The following is a 24,935-nucleotide window of genomic DNA, read 5'->3' as shown; positions in this document are numbered from 1 at the left end:
ACAGATGGCAGTAGATGCAGAAGGATTCTTGGCAGCGAGAAGTCCCAGCCTGGGGTTCCTGACCTGTAATCCCCAAGGCCCTTGGGGCATGTCTGCCTTGACAACAGGAAGTACTGGGATCGGACAGATACAAGTACAAATCCTGGCTTTAGCTTTATACCTGCATAGCCTTAGGTTGTTATTATGGGTGCTTAAAAGTGGATATTGGAAGATGAACGTTGTTTAATGGGTTGGGAGTGAGAAAACCAGTCTGGAAGTCCAGCTGTGGAATTTATGATCTGTTTGAACTTGACCAGATCCACACCTGTCTTTGAACCTCAGTTTTCTGCTTTGTAAATCAGGTATAAAAATAACGACCTTGCAGAATGGGTAAGAGGGTTCTCCAGGAAATGTAAGCTAGAAAAACATCTGGGGTGCTGCTTGGAATATGGAGGCATCAAAAAATACGAGTTCTGCATTCATTCATTCATTCTTTGTTATTTACTGAACATCTAATATAGCCCAGGCATTTGGCTAAGCCCAAAGGGTATGGGTGCTTTGAGAGGCCCTGCACTATTTGCTTTTTTCCTAGGAAGTGGGTGAATGGGGAGTCTGTGTATCAGCAGGAGAATGGGAAACAGGGATCTGGAGCCCAGGCCCAAGAGGTAGGATGTGCTTGAGAGACAGTAGTAATCCTGAGACATTTTCTTATCCCAGCCTGCTTTGACTGCATGTAGACCAAGCACCAAGTTGGATATTGAAAGGGTCACTAGGCCGGGCTCAGTGGCTCATGCCTGTAATTCCAGCACTTTGGGAGGCGGAGGCAGGTGGATCAAGAGGTCAGGAGTTCGAGACCAGCCTGGCCAACATAGTGAAACCCCGTCTCTACTAAAAATACAAAAAATTAGCTAGGTGTGGTGGTGTGTGCCTGTAGTCCCAGCTACTTGGGAGGCTGAGGCAGGAGAATGGCTTGAACCCAGTGGGAGGAGGTTGCAGTGAGCAGAGACCACTCCAGCCTGGGTAACAGAGTGAGACTCCGTCTCAAAAAAAAAAAAAAAAAAAAAGTCACTGGAAGGGGAGACAACGATCTCCTAAAGGATCACAGACGGGAGAGAAAACAGGGAGGGTGCTATCACTCTGAGTACTTGACTATGTACTAGGCATTCTGTTAGGCACATTGAATATTTTGTGAGATGGGGGTGGGATTTTCCCCATTTATAGATGAAGAAACTGAGTCTCCCAAAGGCAATTAACTGCCCAAGGTCACATACCAGAGGGTGATGGAGCTGAAAGTAGCTCAGGTCTGCTGGCGTTTCCTACCACTGTACAATGCCTCTAAAATAGCACTGCTCAGGATGTGTCCCTTTGACCCGAGCAGGGTGCATGCTAACTGCCTGGGTCAGTGCACACATCAGCAAGTGAAATGCTCCGAGAAGCCCTGCCCAGTGGCATTTAACTTTATGGAATCCAGCAGTTCCCCCAACATATTTGACCAAGAAATCCTTCTCTCCCCTCACTCGTATGTCCTTGATACTTAGTGATATGGTTTAGATGGGTGTCCCTTCCAAATTTCATGTTGAAATATGATCCCCAGTGTTGGAGGTAAGGCCTAGTGGGAGATACTGGATCAAGGGGGCAGATCCCTTATGAATGGCTCAGCACCATCCCCTTGGTCATAAGTGAGCTCTCACTCGAGTTAATCCACATAGGATCTAGTTAAGAGTCTGAGATCGCCCCTTTCTCTCTCTTGTCCTTTATCTCACCATATGACATGCCTATTCCCCTTTTACCTTCTGCCCTGACTGTAAGCTTCCTAAGGCCCTCACCAGAAGCAGATGCTGGCACCACACTTCCTGTACAACCTGCAGAGCCATGAGCCAATTAGACGTATTTTCTTTATAAGTTACCCAGCCTCAGGTATTCCTTTACAGTGATGCAAATGGACTAACACAAAAAACTGGTGCTGGGAGTGGGACATTGCTATAAAGATACTTGAAGATGGCCAGGCACAGTGGCTCACGCCTGTAATCCCAGCACTTTGGGAGGCCGAGGCGGGTGGACCACCTGAGGTCAGGAGTTTGAGACCAGCCTGGCCAACGTGGTGAAACCTTGTTTCTACTAAAAATACAAAAAATTAGCCAGGCGTGGTGGCCTGCACCTGTAATCCTAGCTACTCGGGAGGCTGAGGCAGAATTGCTTGAACCTGGAAGGTGTAGGTTGCAGTGAGCCGAGATCACACCATTGCACTCCAGGCTGGACAACAAGAGCAAAACTCCGTCCCGCCCCCGCCCAAAAAAAAAAAAAAGATACCTGAAGATGTGGAAGCAGCTTTGGCAACGGGTAATAGGCAGAGATTGGGAGTTTAGAGGGCCAGAAGAAGACAGGAAGATGAAGGAAAGTTTGGAATTTCTTAGAGACCTGTTAAGTGATTGTGACCAAAATTCTGATAGAAATATGGAAAGCAAAGGCCAGACTGATGAGGTCTCAGATGGAAATGAGGAACTGATCGGGAACTAGAACAAAGGTCACCCTCCTTACGCCCAGGCGGAGAACTTGGCTGCATTGTGTCCATATTCTAGGGACATGTGTAAATTTGAACTTCAGAATGATAGCCTAGGGTATCTAAGGGAAGACATTTCTAAGCAGTAAAACATTCAAGGTGTGGCCTGGCTGCTTCTAACAACCCACAGTCAGCTATGGAAGCAAAGGAATAACCTACATTTGGAATGTTGGAATTTACATTTAAAAAGGGAAGCAGAGCATAAAAGTTTGGAAAATTTGCAGCCTAATCCTATGGTAGAGAAGGAATTCAAGTGGCTTGTGGAGCAACAACTTGCTAGAGAGATTAGCTTGACTAAAGAGGGCCATGTGCTAATAGCCAAGACAATGGAAAAAAGGCATTGAAGTATTTCAGAAATCTTGTAGGCAGCCCCTCCCATTAGAGGTCCAGAGGCCTAGGAAGAAAATATGGTTTTGGGGGCTAGCCCCCAGGCCCTGCTGCCCTGCACAGCCTTCGGACACTGATCCCTGCATACCTGCTGCTCTAGCTTCAGCTCTGGCTCAAAGGGCCCCAAATACAGCTCAGACCACCACTCTAGAGGGCGCAGTCTGTAAGCCTTGGTGGGTTCCATGTGGTGTTAAGCCTGCAGATGCACAGAACGCAAGAGTGAAGAAGGCTTGGCAGCTTCCTCCTAGATTTCAGAGGATGTATCAGAAAGCCTGGGTGCCCAGGCAGAAGCCTGCTACAGGGGCAGAGCCCCCACAGAGAACCTCCACTAGGGGAGTGCTGAGGGGAAATGTGGGATTGGAGTCCCCCCACCCCCACAGAGTCCCCAGCAGGATACTGCCTAATGGAGCTGTGGGAATGGGCCTGCTACCCTCTAGACCTCAGAATGGTAAAGCCACAAGCAGCTTGCAACCTCAGAATGTAAAAGCTACAGGGCAGATCTGCCCAAGACCTTGGGAGCCCATCTGGCACACCAATGTGCCCAGGATATGGGACATGGAATCAAGGATTATTTTGGAGTTTTAAGATTTAATGCCTGCCCTGTTGGGTTTCAGACTTAATGGGGTGTTACCCCTTTCTTTTGGCCGATGTATTTCTTTTGGGATGGAAACATCTACACAATGCCTGTATCACCATTGTATTTTGGAAGTTAGTATATAGTTTTTTATTTTACAAGCTCATAGGTGGAAGGACTTGCTCTTGAGTCTCAGATGAAACTTTGGACTTTGAGTTAATACTGGAATGACTTAAGACTTTCAGGGACTAGTGGGAAGGGATGATTGTATTTTGCAATGTGAGAAGGACATGAGATTTGGGAGGCCACGGGTGGAATGATATGGTTTGGATGTGTGTCCCCTCCAAATCTCATGTTGAAATGTGACTCCCCATATTGCAGGTGGGACGTAGTGGGAGGTACTGGATCATGGGAGCAGATCGCTCATAAATGGCTTAGCATCATCCCCTTGGTGATGAGTCAGTGAATTCATGCTTGAGTTAGTTCACGTGAGATCTGGCTGTTTAAAAGAGTCTAGGGCTAGGCATGGTGGCTCACACCTGTAATCCCAGCACTTTGGGAGGCCAAGGCAGGTGGTTCACTTGAGCACAGGAGTTTGAGAACAGCCTGGGCAACATGGCAAAACAAAAAAAAAATGCAAAAATTAGCCTGGCACGGTGGTGTGCGCCTGTAGTCTCAGTTACTCTGGAGGCTGAGACGGGAGGATTGATTGAGCCCAGGCGGTTAAAGCTGCAGTGAGCTATGATAGTGCCACTGCACTCCAGCCTGGGTGACAGAACGGGACCCTGTCTCAAAACATAAAAATATAAATAAATAAATAAATAAATAAATAAATAAACCAACCCAGGGCCTCCCCCTTCTCTCTCCTGCTCCCACTCTCGCCATGTGATGCACCTGCCCTGCCTGCACCTTCCGCCATGATTGTAAACCTTCTGAGGCCTTCAGCAGAGGCAGATGCTGGCATCGTGCTTCATGTAAAGCCTGCAGAACCATAAGCCTTCTAACCTCTTTTACCCAGCCTCAGATATTTCTTTACAGCGATGCAAACAGACATCACTATAAGCAATAAATTGGAACACGCCAGCTGTGAATTTGCAATTCCTGTTGGAATATAAGACCCTGAAACAAAAACAAAAAAGCAGAATTGCCATCAGGTCTCTTTCAGAACTCACTTCTGACCCTTTGCCTTAGGAACAGAGTTTGTACAAACTGTCTTCACCTTGGGTACCTTCTGCTGTCAGAAGGCAGCACCTTTACCCTCATTTTACCTCACTGTGCCCTTCCCATTCCTCCTTCTCTTTCACCTTGTTGGAAGAATGTTTCCTGAGTGGAATATAGTAAGTGAACTTTTTTTTTTTTTTTTTTTTTTTTGAGACGGAGTCTTGCTCTGTCGCCCAGGCTGGAGTGCAGTGGCCGGATCTCAGCTCACTGCAAGCTCCGCCTCCCAGGTTCAGGCCATTCTCCTGCCTCAGCCTCCCGAGTAGCTGGGACTACAGGCGCCCGCCACCTCGCCCGGCTAGGTTTTTGTATTTTTTAGTAGAGATGGGGTTTCACTGTGTTAGCCAGGATGATCTCGATCTCCTGACCTCGTGATCTGCCCGTCTCGGCCTCCCAAAGTGCTGGGATTACAGGCTTGAGCCACCGCGCCCGGCCATGAACTTATTTTTTACTCTTGTTCCTGACCACAAAGACAACAAGAGTGGCAGCAGTTACCATAGAATTTTAAAAATGAGTAGTGGAAGGCAAGTATTTGGAGTCAAAGACTAAAGCCTGAAGGTCCAGCTCTAGAATTTATCATCTGTGTGACCTTGGGCAGGTCACTCTTCATCTCTGGGCTTTAGTTCATTTCTTTGTGCTTAGGAGGTTGCAGTAAAAAGAACACGATGAGACAATGTTCATGAGAAGTATAAACTGTAACATGCCACATGAGTATTTTTCATCCTAAGTGTAATAATCATCCTCATCATCACAGAAATGAGTCTATTGCCAGACTCCTGAAATGCCTGGGGACATGGAGACAATGTCACAGCAGTTCTGGGAGACCACTCATGCAGCTTCAAGGTCGGCTGGCCACTCTGTCCAATGGAGAGGAGAAGCCAGTAGGGGGCTGGTGCAGCGTCTCAGGGAGCATCTTAAAGTATTTTGATTAGGAGACCATTTCCTGAATTCAGAGGACTTGTTTCAACAAGCAACCATCAAAGTCAACTTGGGAAAGACAGGAATAATTAATCATGGTCCTGTCTGGGGCTGACCAAGCGGCAGATGGATTGATAAACCTTTCAAAGGGGAAGGTATTCCCAAGGAGGGCCGCTGCGCCTGGCTGCCCCCCGATTGAGATTTGTGAGCACAGATAAATGTTTTCCCTGCTCACTACAAAGACTGGGAACTCGCACGGGAGTCGAAGGGCAGGATAGCGAGGAGTTGTCCTTTCATCTTCTATTGGGTGAGAGAAGAGTGACAAAGCAGGTCCCACACACCTCTCCCTCTACGCCCAGCTCGGGAGCCCAGCTGCCCTGGCCGTGTGTGTGTTTCAGTGCCCAAGACACCAGTTACTTAATCTGTGCAACCTTGCTGAATCCTCAGAAAAGGCAGATGTTACAACTCTCACTTTAAAGATGAAGAAATGAAGGCTCAGGGAGGTCAAGGTCACCAAGCAAATGGCAGAACTAGGAGTAGAACCCACCTGTTCCACCTACACTCTAGGGCTGGGAGGAGATCGGGGCAAAGGAAAGGATAGAGAACCCCGATCCCATGAAGGAACCTCCTGGGAAGCCCATGGCGGCGGATGAAGTGTGATTGGCAGGGCTCAGATGAAAAAAAGACCATCAACAAGACCAAATTCTGCTGAGAGCCTCTGACATGAAGTTCAAGGTTGTCACCTACTTATCTAGTAATCGATAGAGGCCAAACAGTTCCCACGCTGCACAGACCCCAGCTACTGAAAGGTTTCATTGTGTTACTCTGGAATCATCGCCTGTGTTCAGACAGCTTGTCCTGTTTTCTAACTCTCGGTGTCTTCTTGCGGTCCAGCTGTCCAAGCTGTGGCAACGAGCCTGGCCATCAGCTGCCTGACTTTACTATTCCATCACCTCTATTCGGAGATGGGGCTTAGTCATCAACTGAAACAGTGACTAAGCCTCTGGATTCCCCACTTTCAGTGCACCAGGAAGTTGATTCTAAATTTCTTGATAAAACCGCAAGTGGATGCATACCCCTGGAAAAGCCAGGCTGTCTACTGGGGAGTCCCCATGGGTTGACATAACTGGGTCATTCCCGGAGCTTATGGCATTCTGGGTCAAAGGCAATCAGCCTCAGGACCTCTGACTTCTTGGTTACTTTCCCCACTGACAACTTTGTGGATCCTCAGGGATCCCTCTTGCAAAGCATGAACCTCAGCAGGGGATCTGTCCTCCTGAGCCCTCCTTGGAAATACCTTTTCCACGATCATTCTATTAGGGAACACTCAATCTCAATGTCTAAGCACTCTTTGTCATCCAGGCTCCAGCGACCTATCAAACTTCTGTCCTTGTTTAGTGCTCTTACTGGGGAATCTGGGGGAGCAATAAGCCCTTTCAGCCTGTGGCCCTTTTTTCGCCCTGGGACCTTAAGGATTCCCTTTGCAAGTAGCAGGGGGCCTCAGAAGGACCTAACTTCTGGCCAAGTCCATGTTTGCCACACCCTCTGCACATCAATAGCCTTAGTCACACCCTGCCCACACCCCAACCCCCGCAAATCCTGCTGGCATTACCTGTTTACTTGAAGACATGTTGGTGAGTGTACTGATGCTGCTGGTATCTGTGACCACCATTGCAGATGGAAACCGGGAGGTGTGGGAATACTGCGGGGGTTCCTGCTTGTGTGCGTACACTGGAGAGACAGAGTAAAGACAGAATCAAGGTGCATGCACAGGCACATACACAGCTACAGAGCCCCCATGCCACACCACAGCTCCCATCTCCCCAGGCAGATAAAAGGGGTGGTGGTTATAGTGGGGATTTCTTTTATGAGTTATCCATAAGATTCATGTAAATTTCAAGTCACATGACCAACTCCCGAAAGCATGCGGATGCTTGGCTCTGAGGGAGAGACCAGCCTGTTCTCAGAACATGGGGCCTAACAGGGAGGCCTCCGGTATGGAACGGGGGTGAAGGTCACTGGCCGTTGCCTCAGCTTGCCCTTCTCATGCAGGGAGGCAGGTTATTTCCTGGTCTGGGGCACCATGGGCTCTCTCTTCATGGGTGACCAGGCCTGCTGGGCCTCAGCAGTCCACGGGTCACTGGTGACCACTCTCTGACTGTCCCACCCAGGCCTGGCCACTGAGGAAGCCTGGCCAGGTGAAGGGAGAGGGGTAAGTGGGAAGCACATTGCCATGCTCTGGGAGGCTGGGAAGTGGGGCACATGTGGTCTCAGACTCTGCTACAGGCTGTGGCAGATTTTCAGCAGCCACTAAAATGTGATTGGAATGTGAGATGGTGCTCAGAAACCAGCTCCACAGGCCTGAGTGGGGATTGAGCCCTGAAGATAGAAGGCTGGACTTGGCTGTTCTCCCCCAGACCCACAGCTTATCCGATGCAGCTAGGGAAGAAACACAAATCTCTTCCACCATCATTGCCTTCTAGGAGTCCCTTTATAAATAATCTTGATAATTCTTTATGCTTACCAAACGCAGTTCACCCCATGTTTATATCATGCTCATAATGACCCTAAATGCATACTACTTCCATTTCGTGGATGAAGAGATTGGGCTTAGAGTGGCTAAGTAACTTGCATTAGGCTGCATAGCTGGTAAGTATCACAGCCAGGATTTAAATCCAGGTCTGTCTGATCTAAGACTAGTGCTTTATACTGAACACTTCCTTGGGGTTTCTGAAGCAGAGAAGCCATGATTCCTCCCCAAACTTCCGTGTCAGGGGCTATAGCCAGACCTGGCCAGAGGATTGGAAGCCTGGGACTCAGGACGAAAGGCAGAGATTGGATGGGAAATAAGTGGTCGAAAGGTAGGCTTGGGGTAGGTATAGAAATTGGATATGAGAAAAAGTCTGTGTGCAGGGATGCAAGGCTGGCAGGGAGGAAGAAACTCTAATGCCCAGGACGGCATGCCACTGGTATTTTTCACTTGTGTTCCTGGTTCTTGATTAGAGGTGTTTGTGGTGTATAAATAGGAGGACACAGGACTCTAGAAGATTCTTCTATTTTAGGGAAGGCAAACGGGATGCAAATTAGATGCCAACTCTGATCATCCGATAATGGCTGCTTGGAAGTTTGGATTGCAAAGGCTAAGTTGAGGTTCACTGGGAAAAGGTGCTGGTGGTTTCTGGGTGTGATCTTTTCCAGAGGTGTTGGAATGGGAAGTTGGCGGTGCGTGTTCCACATGCTGTCTGGCTCCAACTCCCCTTCATCTGTAGGCCTACACTGTCCTCTTCAGACCTTTCCCTGGGAATCTCAAGGGTAGAGGAGAGGACTAGAAAAGGTACAGCAACACACACGAATTACGCTTGAGAAACTGTCTTGGTCGGTTGATCATAGGCAGGGAAAAGCGACCAAGCCAATAAACTTCTGAGAAAGTTCAGACCCAGAGAGGGAAAGTGGTTGGCCACTGAGGGTCCTCAGTGCTCCCTCCCTCCACATGCCTGTGTCCTTACTGTGTGAGTTCTGCAGTTGAGTCACAGCTGCCATAAAGGGCTGCTGGGCCATGTGGCTGCCTGGGCTCTGCTGCATGAGGGGCTGCTGGTGAGGGCTGTGCAGCTGCTGGGAGAACTGGACGGGCTGCAGGGCTGCCAGGCTGCCGGCCACACTGTTGATGACAGGGACACTCTGTGCTTGGGAGGTGTTGAGGCCTGTGGGAGCAAGAGGAAAACATCAGAGACAGCTCTTGGGATGAGAAGAGGTGAATGGATGTCATCATTTGAGCCCCTGCTCAATGTCCCAGTCACTGGGCTGAGCCTGTTACATAGGAGATTGCATGGGAGGCGAGTTTAAAGAAATGGAGACTTGGAGAGATTAATTTACTTGCTCAAATTCCACAGTGAGTTGTGGGTTGGAGACCGGCATTAAACAGATCTGACTAAAGCCTGAGAGTCTCCCGAAGTCATCCTGTGACCTCCCAAACTTAGCTTTCTTGAGGTTAGCAGGGCTTTGGAAAAGCTGGCTCTGCTTGCCCACTCCATCCATGCCAGGCTGTGAGAGAGGCTTGCCCTGGTGCCTGCAGGGCAGAGTTAAAGATGTCTACACTGACGCACAGGTTATTGCCCAGATCTGTCTGTCCAGTAGAGGGCAGGAGTGTGCAGGGACCCAAATTTTGATCAAAAACAACTTCCATAGTCCCGGGAGGGTGAAGTCTGGAGACCCTTATTTAGTAGACTGTGCAAAGACCCTGAGAGATGTCAGGTGCCAACTCCCTTGATTGTAACAGAGACGGGAGAAAACCCTGGAACTCAGCCAGTCTATGAAGTGGGCATATCTTATCTGGCAGCATAGGGCTTGTGGCACTAAAAGGACCAGGTTTTAGAAAGAGGAAGTAGTACATTAAAGGTTGTCTCGTGGCAGTTATAGCGGGTCTTCCCATCTTTCTGCTCTGGGGATGTCAGGGCCTCTGTGACTTGGAACTGTGTCTGTATCCTGAGGCCTCTTTAGAACCCGGGCCAGAACTGGGAGGACTGGATCCCCTGGTACCCACGGTCTATCTCCTCTCTAAGAGCCACCCGGAGGAAGACAGCTAAGGTAGGATCGGAGTGGGGACAGGACGATCAGGAGAGAAGACACCTGGACCTACTTCCTGGGGCCGACTCTGTTCCTGTGTTCTTGCTTTTCGGGAAATTGGGGAAAGAATGGGATGAAGAAGGAATCCAGGAAAAGGTCTGTTTTAGGTGGATGCGGAGGGGACACCTAGAGAGGCTTTCCTGAAATGGAGGTGGTTTCATAAGCAGGTTTGTGGGAAGTCATCAATGGAGATAACACAGAGTCCTCAACAATCGCCTCCTCAGAGCTTTCGCTGATACTGTTATCAGAAACCTAAAAGGCCAGAGCCCTGAGCAGAAAGGACAGGGGGATAATCCTGCTTCTGGCTCTCCTGGGTAGGGGCTGGGGGGTGCGACGCTCTGATCACCCTCAGAACAGCACTGTCTCCACTTCCCCAGGGGCTCAGCGTCTCCTCAAGCCAGCCTCTCACCAGATACCCTGATTACCGTGTTTCCCTTTCCTACCTCCTGCTTACGGTCTCAGTCTCCCAGGAGGCCCCATGGATTTGCTGTTTGTGAGAAATCTCTGGGAGCACTGCTGCTGCTCTTTTTGGGAAACTGCTGCCCAGAAAAGCAAATGATCCTGTCTAGAGTGGAGGACATTTGAAGGCATAGTTCTGAAACCTGCGTGTGCTTCAGAAATCATCTGGGGGAGCTCTTTAACAAATATACATTCCTGGGCCCCACCCAAGACCTAATGAGTCAGAACCTTCAGAGGTGGGGCCCAGGAACCTTATTTTCAATGCAGTCTGTGATCCTAATGTGCCTCAATTCCAGGATTGAGAGCCTCTGATGTCATTGCAGCTCCCTCAGTGGGTAAGTCTTGACCTTTTCATCTGTTTCTGTTTCTGGGCACTGGTTCTTGCTTGGGAAGTCTGCTATCCAGTCCATGGAAGAGAGGAGGAAGAGAATAGGATGAAGAGGTGAGAATGAGTAGAGAGTGAGGAATTGGCCCTGCCACATAATTTGTTACCACCTTCTCCACGGGCTTCTGCAATTCCGAGGCAGGGCCTGTGGTACTCAACACATCAGTTAAATAAGGATGCCTGCAACCAGTTCCTCGTCTTGACACTCCGTAGTGTAGGACCTCTGTGTCTCAGTAGTTTTCTGGTGATTCTCACCATTCCTCATGCTCTGTCTACCCCAGTGTACACAGATATGTACACACACAGCTATCCTTCTAAGGTCAGTGTGCACTCTGGTGTAGCCTATCTGAATAGGAAATTAAGGAGCATTGTGAGATGATAGAGAAATATGAGTAGAGGAAATTAGAAAGTGCAAAATGGAAAGATAAAGACTAGCCCCAGGGAAAATTTTAATTCAGATAGTGTGTGTGTGTGTGTGTGTGTGTGTGTGTGTGTATAACTGTATGGCAGTGAAAGCTTAGAATGGAAGAAATAAGTTAAATGGGACAGTTTGTTTATTATTTTGATTGCAGAAATAAGTGGAATATCTTCTCCACGGGTCTTTTAATCAAATATTCTAAATGGCAAACAAGCTGGTTTTAGGTATCTTATCTCATTCCAAACTCTGGTGTTAGTATAATTACCATATTCCATATACCAGAGGGCCCAGTCAAAAGGCAGTACATTTAAAATGATCGTTTATATTATGAGTTCTCCAAATGCTTCCCCAGTCCCATTTTCCTTCTGCCAAAATAAATGCACTGTGTGTCAATTTCCAAGCAGCTCAGGATAGAGTGAGAGCCACACATATTCAATAAATTTGTGTGCTCCAATGGGCCTAGCCCTGTTCTGACCTCAAAGGATGCGTAAGTCATTCTCTTCAGAAGTGAGAATCCAAGTTCCGACCCTAGCTAGAGCTGATTTAGGGAGAGAAGAGGGAAGGAAGAAAAAGGCAGAAACAAAGAGATGGCCAACATGGGCCCTAGACACAAGGAAGGTCAAAAGGACAATGGAGCGATACAAGGTTGAAAGAAAGATGACCAGCGTGCTGCCCTTACATCTCTCCCAAGACATCCAGTAATACATCCAAGGGTCACAAGGATGGTTTTGAGAAACAATGACTTGGCCTGAGCTGTCATGGTGAAGCTGAAAATATGCTGAATACTCATCAACATTAAAACTCTCAAAGAGACATCCACAACCACAGTTCCCTTCAGCCTTCTCATGCCTCGAGATGGCCTATGTATGGGAGGGCACAGGCTTGCTGTTGAATATGAGCCTCCTGGAGCTGGAGGGACCTGATCCATCTCTGTGTCTTCAGGCGTGTGATGTCCCAAAGCAACCTATTTCTCCTTAAAGTTTTCAAAGCTCTCAGATACAATGGCAGTTTCCTTCTGGGTCCTCCCTCGGTGTATTTTCACTGCTGGTCAAGGAGATTTCATATACCACACAAAATTCCCCATTTAGAGGGAAACCTGTCATTCTCACTTCATCATCACCAAACATAAAGAACCTCCTGAAAAATCTACCACCTACTTAGTGACAGGAATGAACTCAAGACAAAGTGTAAGCTACCATGTTATACATATTCATGCTTTAGAGATTTACAAGCATGTTCATATTCACTGTCATTTGATCACTTCAACAACCTATTTTGTAGATGAGGACATTGAATCTCCTAAAGGTTCAATGATTTGACCAAGAATGCACAGCTGCTGAACTGTGACCAGGATACAAATCCATTCCATAATTTTCTCTTGTTTTAGGCTAAACAATCCAAATATTGGATTTAAGGAGACCGATCAGAAGCTAAAGAAGTTAAACCAAATCTACAAGTGTGGGTGAGTTTGAAGGAGACCTACAGTTATTTTTCACCGCACTAATTTGCTTCCCATTCTTCTCCCCGCCCCCAAGTTTTCTGACCAAGAATAGAACTTACTTTGTGCAATTGCCATGACTCCAGAGAGGGGTGTCATGATGAGGTTTTGAGATTGCTGGGGGTTATGGTGGGAGAGGCTGTGGATATTCGTCAAGGTGCTGACTGGGGGCAAACCTCCTCCCGAGACTGAGATCTGATGGAGAGAAAAAAACAAGAGAAACATGGGTGGTCTTGGACCACAAAGAGCAGTTTACAACATGATGTGACTTAGCGAGTCCTTGGCATGGCTAGTTCTGAAATTCATTCCTTCATTCACTCAATAACAATTATTGGGTGGGTGCGGTGGTTCACGCCTGTAATCCCAGCACTTTGGGAGGCCAAGGCAGGAGGACTGGCTGAGCTCAGGAGTTCAAGACCAGCCTGGGCAACATGGTGAAATCCCATCTCTATGAAAAAAGAAAAAAACACAATTATTAAGTGTCTACTGTGGGAAGACACTATTCTAGGTGCTGGGGATAGAGCAGTAAGTAAAACAGACAATGATCCCTGCCCTCATGGTGCATTTGTTGTTGACTGTCTGAGTTACTAGCCAGCTTCAGAAATTACTAAAGGTTGAGGGACACTAGCCATTATAAGGTTTCTCTACTTTTTCCATATCTCCAGTACACATTACAAAATTTTTTATTTCTTTTTTGGTCAAGGATCCTATATTGTAATCGCCATTATATTTTAATGACAGATTAGTATGAGAAAGCTACTGATAAATGTGTATTTACTTTGTACATGACCACTTCATTGAAACTTACTAGTGTCTTTTCCTCATTGATTTTTTTCCAAGTATGTAATTGTAATACAAGCATCTGATGGTAACAGAGTCTTTTCCTTGCTAGTACAGATATGTCTACATGTCCTATTGCATTGCTTAGAACTTATAGTATTAAACAATAACAGCTGTAACAGATGTGCTTGTTTCTGATGTTATCAGAAATGTTTCCAATGTTTTCCCATTAACTCTAGTTGTAATTATAAGGGCACCATCAGTCTGATACACCCCTACACTTTTTCCATGATAAATCAGTTTACTACTTATAGTTTCAAAATAATTTTTTTCTTTTTTTGAGGTGGAGTCCAGCTCTGTTGCCCAGGCTGGAGTGCAATGGCATGATCTCGGCTCACTGCAATCTCCGCCTCCGGGGTTCAAGCAATTCTCCTGCCTCAGTCTCCCGAGTGGCTGGAACTACAGGCACCCACCACCACACCTGGCTAATTTTCGTATTTTTAGTAGAGACAGGATTTCACTATGTTGGCCAGGCTGGTCTTGAACTCCTGACCTCAGGTTATGTGCCACCTCGGCCTCCCAAAGTGCTGGGATTACAGGCGGGAGCCACCGTGCCCAGCCTCAAAATAATTTTTTTTTTTTTTTTTTTTTGAGACAGAGTCTCGCTCTATCGCCCAGGCTGGAGTGCAGTGGCCGGATCTCAGCTCACTGCAAGCTCCGCCTCCCGGGTTTACACCATTCTCCTGCCTCAGCCTCCTGAGTAGCTGGGACCACAGATGCCCACCACCTCGCCCGGCTAGTTTTTTGTATTTTTTAGTAGAGACAGGATTTCACCATGTTAGCCAGGATGGTCTCGATCTCCTGACCTCGTGATCTGCCTGTCTCGGCCTCCCAAAGTGCTGGGATTACAGGCTTGAGCCACTGCACCCGGCCAAAATAATTTTCAAAGTTATTATTAAGAAAGGGCTGGCCCCTCTTATTCTGAACCCAGGCATGCTTGAGAGCGTCAGGAACCATGAGAGGTGCTCTAGGGTTAGGATACACCAGATGTCTGAGTAACTCAACCTTCCTTCTTCCATCTTTCACTTCCCAGAGCTCTTCAGACCATAGGTCTCACACCAGCACCCAGGTAAGATGGTATCTCCCACCCTGCCCTTCTGGTCAACCCCACAGCGTCCAAGGTTAATTTGAAAAAGAAAGAAAGAAAAAACCAAACAGGTTTGTTTGTGTTTTTAAAATAAGCATCAAGAAATGAGTTAGGGGGTCACATGACCAAGAAGGAATTCTGACCACATCAAACAAGAGAGAACCAGCCTGTTTGCTGGACTTGTTTTTCAAAATGTCAGAGTCATTTAAAAAAAAAAAAATGCGTAACCTGCCTTCAGACTGAATCTCTTGGGTAATGTAGTTCCTTTGGAGAAAGTCAACCAAGTGACAGTAATTTCTCTGCCATTTCAGCATGTGGTTAATGGTATAAGAGAAATGTGGAAGCCGGTGATAAAGATAATTTAAATGTGTGTGGCTTTAGGATTTGTAAAGTGCTTTCACTGATTGTCCTTAATAGATAATGACACAAGTAGGGCAGGCATTATTACTATCAGTCCCTATACCGCAGATTAAGAAACTGATCTTTAGAAGAGTTGAGACTATTTCTGTGTCACTTGACTCATAAGTGAAAAAGCCAGAGTTAAAATCCAGTTTTGCTGGAGTTTAAATCTTATCCACATGCTAAGTTTGGGCAACCTTGATCAAGTTACTTCCCATTCTAAAATGCAACCATTATTTTATTTTATTTTATTTTATTTTGAGACAGGGTCTTACTCTGTCGCCAAGGCTGGAGTGCAGTGGCACGATCACAGCTCACTACAGCTTCGAACTCCTGGAATTAAGCGATCCTGTCACCTCAACCTCTGGAGGAGCTGGGACAACAGGCATGCACCACCATGCCTGGCTAATTTTTTAATTTTTTGTAGAGACAGGGTCTTGCTGTGTTACCCAAGCTGGTCTTGAACTCCTGGGCTCAAGCAATGATCTTTCGTCACCTCCCAAAGTAGTGGAATTACACGTGTGAACCACTGTGCCCGGCCACAAGCATTACTTTCTATTTGGCTCCTGGACTGATGGAAGCTAGGGCACTGCTAAGGATATCAGTGGTGATCCTTACATGGTAATTTGGAGAACCTGAATTATATGAATGCTGTCACTTATGGTCTGTTCACTATGCTAGGTTCTTTACATACCTATAGTCTATAATGTTGGTATTATTATCCCTATTTCATAGGTAAGGATACTGAAATTTAGAGAAGTTAAGAAGTGTGCCCAAGTGGTAGAATTGGGGTTGAAAGCAGGCTATCTGCCACCACGGCCTGCCTGAGCTTTTCACCATCAGGACATACTGCTTGATACTGTGAAAGTATCCAGTATGTGCTTTTCTTTTTTCTTTCTTTCTTTCTTTTTTTTTTTTTTTAAAGGTTCGACATGCACAGACTATAACCCTAAACCTGGCCAGTTTTTTGTCAACGCATGACATTTGGGCATGGGGGTGGGTAGGGGCAGACGGTACAACAGAGAGTTCAAATGGATTGACTTTATTTCCAAAACCAGTCCTTGGGGAAACATTTCAAGGCATGTCCTACTGAAAGTCAGCATGGGAGACTGTCATTCCTAGAACAGGGCTGACCCAAAGAACAACAGTGCTGCAAGCAATCTTCACACCAACCCTATGATGTAGGCATCATTATCCCCCATTTTACAGATGAAGAAACTGAGGTTAAGCAATTTGTCCACCCTACTGCTGGTGAATGACCGAGCCAAGACTTACACATACTGGTTCCCTTGCCTGCACTCCTTTTTAGCCATACTCCACTCTTGCCTTGGTGGACCAAGATCCGTGATGGACATCTTATTATATTAACAAGAAAACAAACTCTTGAATTTGGGCCTCTGATGGTAGTGACACAGCGCATGCACTAGGGTGTTTGGAGACAAGAGAAAAGCCAGTCCTTGCAAACAAGCTTCCAGGTGTTTGCTAACGTTGAGGTGTGCAGTCTTGGTCAATCATCAATCCAGTAACACACTGCCCAGTTAAAGCACCGCCGAGCAGAACAGGAAGCAAAAAGCGTGTCCGCAGGCTGCATTGAGAGCGGCCCTGGCCTGGGTGAGGCAGCCTGCCTCTTAGGAGTGGCAGAGCTCAACAGGAAACCCCAAGGACCTTCAAGCAATAAGAGCTGAGACCTGGAAGGTTTTTCCCACTGAGAAGTCAAGACCTCTTCCATAAGGCCCCCTTCTCCACTGAAGCCTGGGTAATCCTTAACCCTAACTTGTTCGGGACACTCTTGAGAAGACAGAAAGACTTGTCTGTACCTCTCACAGGTAACTGACACAAGTGGTTCTTCATATGGAGAAGAATCTTTCTTAAGGGATAGGTGGGAGTAGGAGAAGGGGGCTGCAAAATGCCTCCCCTAGGAGTGCCCTTTCATTTTTGTTTTCAGAGACCACGACCAGGGCGAGCGGCTCAGGTCCTCCGAAACCAGAATTGGCCGGGTCAGTGTTCCCCTCAGAAACCACACTTTGTTTTTCCTCCAGGGAGCCTGGGACTCAATCACCTGTGACCCACCGTTTCTGTGTTGCCTACACAGCACACACGTCAAGATCTAAAATGGCCTCTGCACCCTGTTGCCCTCACCCATCCTGGCCCCCACTCTGGGAATGTGTGCAGCTCCACCTTCAGCATGAAAGTCAGGAACCCGCGGCTCCTCCCTCCCCTGAAAAACAGAGCATGACCCAAAGAATAGAGCTTTTCATTCTGTACCCTTGCCGTGTTGTAATGCTCCTGTTCTCCCATAAGCCACTCTCCTGCACTTGTGTTGCTACAGGATCAGAACCTAATCCTAATTAGAACCTAGTTTTATTTATTGTATTATTATTATTAATTATTGTTTTTTGAGACACCCGAGTCACACTCTGTTGCCCAGGCTGGCGTGCAGTGGCGTGAACTCGGCTCACTGCAACCTCTGCCTCCCAGGCTCAAGTGAGCTTCCCGCCTCAGCCTCCCGAGTAGCTGGGATTACAGGTGCATGCCACCACGCCCGGCTAATTTTTGTATTTTTTTTTTTATAGAGATGATGTTTCACCATGTTTTCCAGGCCGGTCTCAAACTTTCTGGCCTCAAGTGATCCACCTGCCTCAGCCTCCCCAAGTGCTGGAATTACAGGTGTGAGCCACTGCACCTGGCCTAGAATCTAGTTTGATGTAGAAAATTCAAATTCAAATTGTCCATTCTTCACCAAGTGTGCTAAACTTGCATCTGGATGTGGGGCTGTGGTTACAGATATAGAAAACTTCATTTAATGAGAATGATATTGACATTAACACGACAACAACAACAATACTGCAGTTGATTGACTATTTCCTATGGCAAACACTGCAGAGTATTTCTCATATGTTATCACGCTCATGCCCCTGCTGAGCCTGCTGTTACCGCCCCTATTTTATAGATGAGGAAAAGAGATCATAAGTAATCGAGTAACCTGCTCAGGCTGCACAGCTATTAAGAGCTGGAGCTGAGATTTGAACCTGGGCAATTGTAACTTCAAAGCTGGTGTTTCTCCCTCCCTAAGCGTCGCCCCACCCCATCTACCATTTGTACTGTGATCTTCGCTGTCATGGCATCCCATGTCTTTGGCCGTTCCAGTTCAAGAAGCTTCTCCCCATCGCCTCCTATCCACTACATCCTGACTTGCTAATGACTCTCCTTGTGAGTACCAAGGGGATGGTAAGGAGGAAGAGGGGGCTTGTGTCAAAGTGAGGTGCTCTCTAAGTTAAAAAATTGGCTTTGGAGGCCTTGGGGGGAAGGATGAATGAACATTTTATCAACACAAATGTCATTGGCAAGCCCCGAAACAAACAGTGTCCCACCGGGCTTGCTCCTTTATGAGGCATTCAATCAATAAAATGAGAGCAGAACTCTGTCAGATTTATTGGCTGGGTTCAAACCGAACACCTCTTCTACCCGCCAAAGGCTAGGTCACCAGCACTACCTCTCCTTTCCAACTCCGGACAGCCCTCATTTTCCCCTGCGGGGCTACAATGCTTCATTGTTTGAGGCAGGCCTTGTGAGAAGTTGTGTTTGTTTTGCCTCTTATCTTATCAGCTCCAGAGCTACAATGGCCCAGGTGTACTCACCATTTTACCATCAGGTGAGAGGAGATTGTGGCCTGGGTCCAGGCTGGCTGGGGAGACTTGCTGTAAAACCGACTGGCTGGTCACCATGGCGCTGTTGCCATGGTGACTGATTGTTGAGGAGGAAGTGACCTCATTGCTTCCCTGCTGGCTGTAGCGCACTCCTGCAAAACAACACAAACCCAATAGGGAACATTAGTGCCACCAGGGCCCTGGAACAATGACTCGGCACCCCGTTTTCAAGGGTGGGTAATAAGAAAATAAAGTTGCCTTCTCCTTCCCTGTCCACCCACAAGAAATATCGGCTGTTTTTCTCCAGGGTAAATATGGCATGTTCTTTATTTAATTCTAGAATATAAGCTCCATGAGGGCAGGGCATTTTTATCCCTTTTGTTTTGTTCACTGATGTATCCCCAGTGCCTTGGCACTGACTAGCCACTCAGTAAACTTCTGATGAATAAATGAATGACTGGATGGATTCTGTTTGTTATTGCTTCCGCATAGTTCTTTTAGGATACTCTTACTGGCTGGAGTATTTCTTTCATTCTTTAAAATGCCTTCTAGAAATGTTTGTTTCCCTGGCATCTCTTGTGGCGCTGCAAAGTATAAGTAGACCCATGTGACAAAGAAGAAGCCCTTGTCCAGTGACCCTTGAAAGAGCCGTAGCTTAGGCGTCAGTCTCTGTGTATCACTTTGTGGCCAGGCCCAAGAGGTCAGGGGCACGGACACAGGCAGAGCAGGACAGGGATGAGGCTGCGTCTAGGGGCTAGGCTGTAGAACTCACATTCCTTTGGTGGGGTCCCATTTGGCTGCCTTCCAGGGCACAGGGAAAGGTGCGTCTGCCGGGAGGTGGGGCAGGCAGCACACACAGGCAGATGTGGATGCTTAGTAAACCACTGGAGTTTGCTCTGCAAGGGAAGGGTAGAACCAAACATGTTTACAGCCTCACTGCTCTGACCCTCCCTCTTGCTCGGGAACCAAAATGGAGATCTGCTCTCAGGAAAGAAAAGTACTGGACAGAGATCAGGCAACTGAAGGAAGCCACAAGAAAGCCAAGAACCTGGGTCCAGTTTGCAGATGGAAGTCCTGCTTGATGTGCCCATGAAACAGTCAAGGACAAGGTTGAGGTTACACAGGACATCTCACCCTAAGCTCAGTGCTTAGAAAGACAGTGTTCTCGTTTTTTGCTTTGGATTTGACAAAAAGGTTTGGAGGACCCTGTCCTGCAGAGACCAGATACTCTAGGCATGGAATCATCTGGAGAAGTAGACCAACTCTTTGGCTGCACGTCTTCCTTTGCCCAGTTTCCCAAGATGAACCATCCCTGTATACTGATTCTGTTGGTTCTCTTTCATCCACCCACCCCCTGCCCTAGCTAGAGCCCCACCTTCCAGAGGAGGCTACAAAGTTCCCCCAGGGGCCAGGTACACTGCCATAATCCGTGTCATGATCTGCCTCTAATTCACTAAGATGAAGCTTACCAAGATGAGACTAGATGAGCCCCAAGCCAGTTTTCCTTGGATCTTCCTAAGGACATTACCCAAGGCTGATATGACCTAGAACTTAAGAGGCCTGGGGAAAAAAATAAAACAAATGCTAAAGCTGGGTTCTAACCTTCAAGAGCAACTTGTCTGAGTATGTAGTGGCTTGATGCTTGCTCTATGAGCTTTTCTATTGGCCATTTTCCCCATTCTTTGAATCAAGGAGCTGCTAGTAGGGGTGGTGGTGACAGTAGGATGGCGCTGGAATTGGTGTATTGGTTTAAGGCACTACATTTTTGGGGAAGAACAGAAATCATGAAGTTAAAAGGAGGAACAATGTCCAGCTCCCCAAGTCAACAGCCCGTGCCCAGTACCCTGTCCTCCTGTGCATCTATTTGCAGCCTCCACGTCTCCTGTTTGCCATCGATGCCATCCCATTGGATTAAATGAGGCCTTCTTTCTTCACTCACATTTGCCACCCAGTTCCCAGCAGGATGCTGCCAACAGTTCAAAGTGTAGTCACATAGAAGAAGAAAGAGATTTGAACCTTATGAGCTCTGAAGGCAGAGCTAGGTCCAATGGAAAAGAGGAAGGCAGATTTCAAATAAACAAAAGGAAGAATTTCTATCAAGGAAGGGCAGTGGGAAGACTATGGACTCTGCAGCTAAACCAACTCGGGTTCAAATTCTGACGCTGCTCTTAATAGATCTGTGATCATGGGAAAATTACTTTCCCTCTCTGTGCCTTTGTTTCCTCTAGAAAAGTGGAGAGAATGCATCCTCAACAGGGCTCTTTTTGGATTAGAGGTAACATCTATACGGTTTCTTGCAAAATGCCATATAAATGGCAACTATGGGTGGGGATGCTGTGGGGAGGAAGCTGGTATAGGAATGGACCCCAAGATATTTGCCCTAAGGTCCTAGAATTCTGGATGGCTTAGGACAGATTCTAAACACTGAATGGAATTATCTTTCCGTAGAGAAGAGTTTCCAAAGAATCCTACCCTGGCAGAACCACTGATGCTTTGCCCTGGAAGCAACTTAGGAGGGAGGTCTGCCTCTTGCTCCGTTCTTTTGGAGGAACTGGACTTCACCCTGTTTTTCTCCTGCTTTCTCTGACTCCCTAACCAGCTATTTACCTCCCCGAGAGGCTCTGCTCCTGAGAGAGTGGTGATAACGCTGGGAGTCAGGTGTGTTTTCACCTCCCAGCCTGTCCCCATCATCGATTCAGTCTCAAGTCAAACAGTCTCTGGATTTAGCCTATTTAATTTGGCTGACGGAAAAGGGCCAGCCCTCTGATGATCAAATATGGGTCACAGGGAGGCTTCTCCCCTACCAAAGGCTACGCAATTATTTATTTAAAAATAATTAACCAAGGATTTCCGCAGGAAACAAAAGGCTTCTTTACAAGGGAGCATGTCAGGAGAGACTCAAGAGCCATTTGTTAGAGTCTAGGCAGCATATTCCAAGACTGTTGTGGTTTTCACAGTTTGTTTTCTCCCCAACAAAACTTCAATATAAGAAATATAACGATGGAGCTGCTCTGTTAAAAGACAGATGAGCCTAGACCTCTGAACATTCCTTTAAAAGCCTCTGGTTAAGTGATAGAGGTCTGGCTGGGAATTGGGGGATCCCTGTTTTAATCTCAGCTCTGCTGTCAATTTCTTGGGTGAGCACCAGCTTCCTCATCTATAAGCCAGAGGACTGCCCACCGTGGGGAGGGGGCCATTGTCACAGCAATGTGATGGGAGCCAGGCACAAGGCTGCTCATCAGCTCCAGATCCACCTGCAGCTGTTCCCACAATGCTCCTCTCACCAAGAATGTGGCAATCACTGGCCCCTGAGAGGGTGGCTGTAATCAGCCAGCCATCTTTTGGGGGAAGGGGGTGGGGGTGCATCACAAGGTGTACACCAAAAATAGGTGCTCTTGTTAGAGGAAGGAGAGGCCAGTCCTCCCATATTTCAAAAACTCAGAAGAGCACTTGAAGTGAGAACAAAAATAAGTGCAAAGTGTGTAGGCTCTGGAGCCAGGTGACCTGGGTTTAAATCTTGGCTCTACCCTGTAAGACCTGTGTGACCTTGGAAAGTTACTTAACCTCCCTGAGCTTCAGTTCCTCATTGTTAACAATATCCATCCGTCAGGTCATTGGGAAGAGAACGGAATGAGTTAATGGATGTCCAAGTACCCAGACCATGCTGGGCATATAACAGTTGCTGAAAACACATTAATTCCTCCTACTCTGGGACTGTCTTTGTTTAAAAGACATTTTTAGGAAGGCTGAGGTCATGCCACTTTATTGAGCACCTGCCATGTGCCAGGCACTGTGCTAGGGAGCATTAAGAAATGGAATGGGCATCTTCCCTTCTTCCTTCACCAATGCAAGTTCTTAAAGTGAACATATGACAAGGGCTCTGGTTTAATATTGATTAACCAAAGATGCCAGGTTAATAGCCACAGAGGACCCACAGGAGAAATGAGAGTGGCAGATGGCAGCCATTCGCCTTCCACTTACTTCCTAGCTCAAGCCACTAATTGGCCCGGTCCCCAGTGTTGGCTCTGCAAACCACAGCAAGTGTGTCAAGCAGCAAAAGCCATCCAAGGTAGAGTCGAGACAACCCTGAGGCCCTGGTGAGTAGATCGTCTACTTTCTCCTGTTCCTAGGCATGAGCATCATGGGTATCGGGTTATTCCTGGATTCCCAACAGCATATGGGACAGACGCAGATCATTTGGTTTCTATCCGATAGACTGGTCAGAAGTGCCAAAGGCATGGCAGAAGTGCATGGTTCCAAGAAGCCAGCATCCTTGCCCTGCCTTCCTGTGCGAGTACCATCTCCAAGGTGCCTTTCACACTGCTGCAGCCTGGGATTTCTTTCTAAAACAAAGTCACACCATGCCTCTGCCCTGCTTGGAAATGTCTGATGGCTCCTCACTGCTTTCCAGAAAAGCCCCAGCACCTAAGACTGGCAGAACTGGGCCTTCGCGATTCATCTGTTTTATTTGCACTATCTCTCACCACAACCTTAACGCATTTCTCAAATGGCCTGACCATCTCCTGCCTCTGCACCTTTGCTGTTCCCTCTGCCTGGAAAGCATCTCATGTCACATGTTGCCCCCCTGTGAAGCTCTTCTTGATTCATCCTGGGAGATGGCCGCTCCATCCTTTGTATTTTACATGCACTAGACAGAGGCTTACGGCAGGAGTCAGTCACCCTGCATGCATGCTGCTGATATGTTCACTTTTCTCTGCCTCTTAAAGAAAGAGATGAGTTTTTACTTGTCACATCCTCACAGCCTAGCAGACTGCCTGATACTATGAATATTTATTGACTGAAGGAATGAAACCCCAGCAGCTTTGAGCGCCCATGCCCCAGACAAAGAGCATCACATCTAGCAGAAGGAGAAAATACAGTCAGTTCTGTATTTATTGTAGTGAAAGTGTAAATCTGTTCCAATTCTATTGACATATTAGGGGATAATTTGAGTATAATGTCAATTTCACATTTGCAAAACACTTAGTGAATTCAGAAAGCTGCATCCAGCCGAATGGAACCACATAGGAGAATACTAACAATGCTGCTGTGTGTACATATGCACACCTCAAACATCCTCCAAACACCTCAGTCCACTGTGTGCGCTGGTGAGACACATCCATGCAATATGGAGTCACATCTTTTCCTTCCCATTTCAGATAACCCTTTCTCCACTGATTCACAGTAACGCACAACCCGCAGCCCTTCTGATGCCCACTTTCCTAGGCAAACTTGCCATATTTATTGTTGTACAGCATTTATATATTTCTTAACTATTTAACGGGTATAAAACTCTGGTAATCTTTTTATTGGATTCTTATCTTTTAAAAATGTGTTGGCCAGGCACGGTGGCTCACGCCTGTAATCCCTGCACTTTGGGAGGCCGAGGCGGGTGGATCACTTAAGGTCAGGAGTTCGAGACCAGCCTGGCCAACGTGGTGAAACCGTATCTCTACTAAAAATACAAAATTTAGCTGGGTATGGTGGTACGTGCATTAGCTGGGCACAGTGGTTTAATCCCAGCTACTCAGGAAGTTAAGGCAGGAAAATTGCTTGAACCTGGGAGGTGGAGGTTGCAGTGAGCTGAGATCCCGCCACTGCACTCCAGCCTGGGTGACCAGAGCAAGACTTCATCTCAAAGCAAAAAATGTGTCGCTGAAGAGGTTTTCAAGTGTTGTGCTTTTTAAAAATTTTATTTCAGAGACGGAGTCTCATTCTGTCACCTAATCTGGGTACAGTGGCATCATCTCGGCTCATGGCAACTTTCACCTCCCGGGCTCAAGTGATTCTCCTGCCTCAGCCTTCTAAGTAGCTGGGACTACAGTTGCCCACCACCATGCTCAGCTAAATTTTTGTATTTTTGGTAGAGACAGGGTTTCACCGTGTTGGCCAGGCTGGTCTCAAACTCTTGAACTCAAGTCATCCACCCGCCTCAGTCCCCCA

At 47.2% G+C, this 24,935-nt stretch overlaps 1 protein-coding gene across 3 annotated transcripts in view; it reads right to left on the bottom strand.

The window, feature by feature from the left end:
- HNF1B (HNF1 homeobox B) overlaps positions 1–24,935 on the bottom strand; it is a 68,762-nt gene that overhangs the window by 9,201 nt on the left and 34,626 nt on the right. For 2 of the 3 annotated variants that reach the window (XM_011990201.1, XM_011990202.1), the window contains exons 5-8: positions 18,984–19,144; positions 13,082–13,214; positions 9,143–9,337; positions 7,249–7,367 (exon numbers count right to left, since the gene is read on the bottom strand). In XM_011990201.1, coding sequence (XP_011845591.1) covers positions 7,249–7,367; positions 9,143–9,337; positions 13,082–13,214; positions 18,984–19,144 — 608 coding nt within the window. The remainder of the gene's footprint in view (positions 1–7,248; positions 7,368–9,142; positions 9,338–13,081; positions 13,215–18,983; positions 19,145–24,935) is intronic. The other variant, XM_011990204.1, reaches the window with a different exon arrangement.

The sequence above is a fragment of the Mandrillus leucophaeus genome, unplaced genomic scaffold, assembly GCF_000951045.1.
Source record: "Mandrillus leucophaeus isolate KB7577 unplaced genomic scaffold, Mleu.le_1.0 Scaffold374, whole genome shotgun sequence".
Lineage (NCBI taxonomy): Eukaryota > Metazoa > Chordata > Mammalia > Primates > Cercopithecidae > Mandrillus > Mandrillus leucophaeus.
The sequence above is the reverse complement of the archived record's forward strand: the minus strand, read 5'-3'. Positions and strand labels throughout refer to the sequence as shown.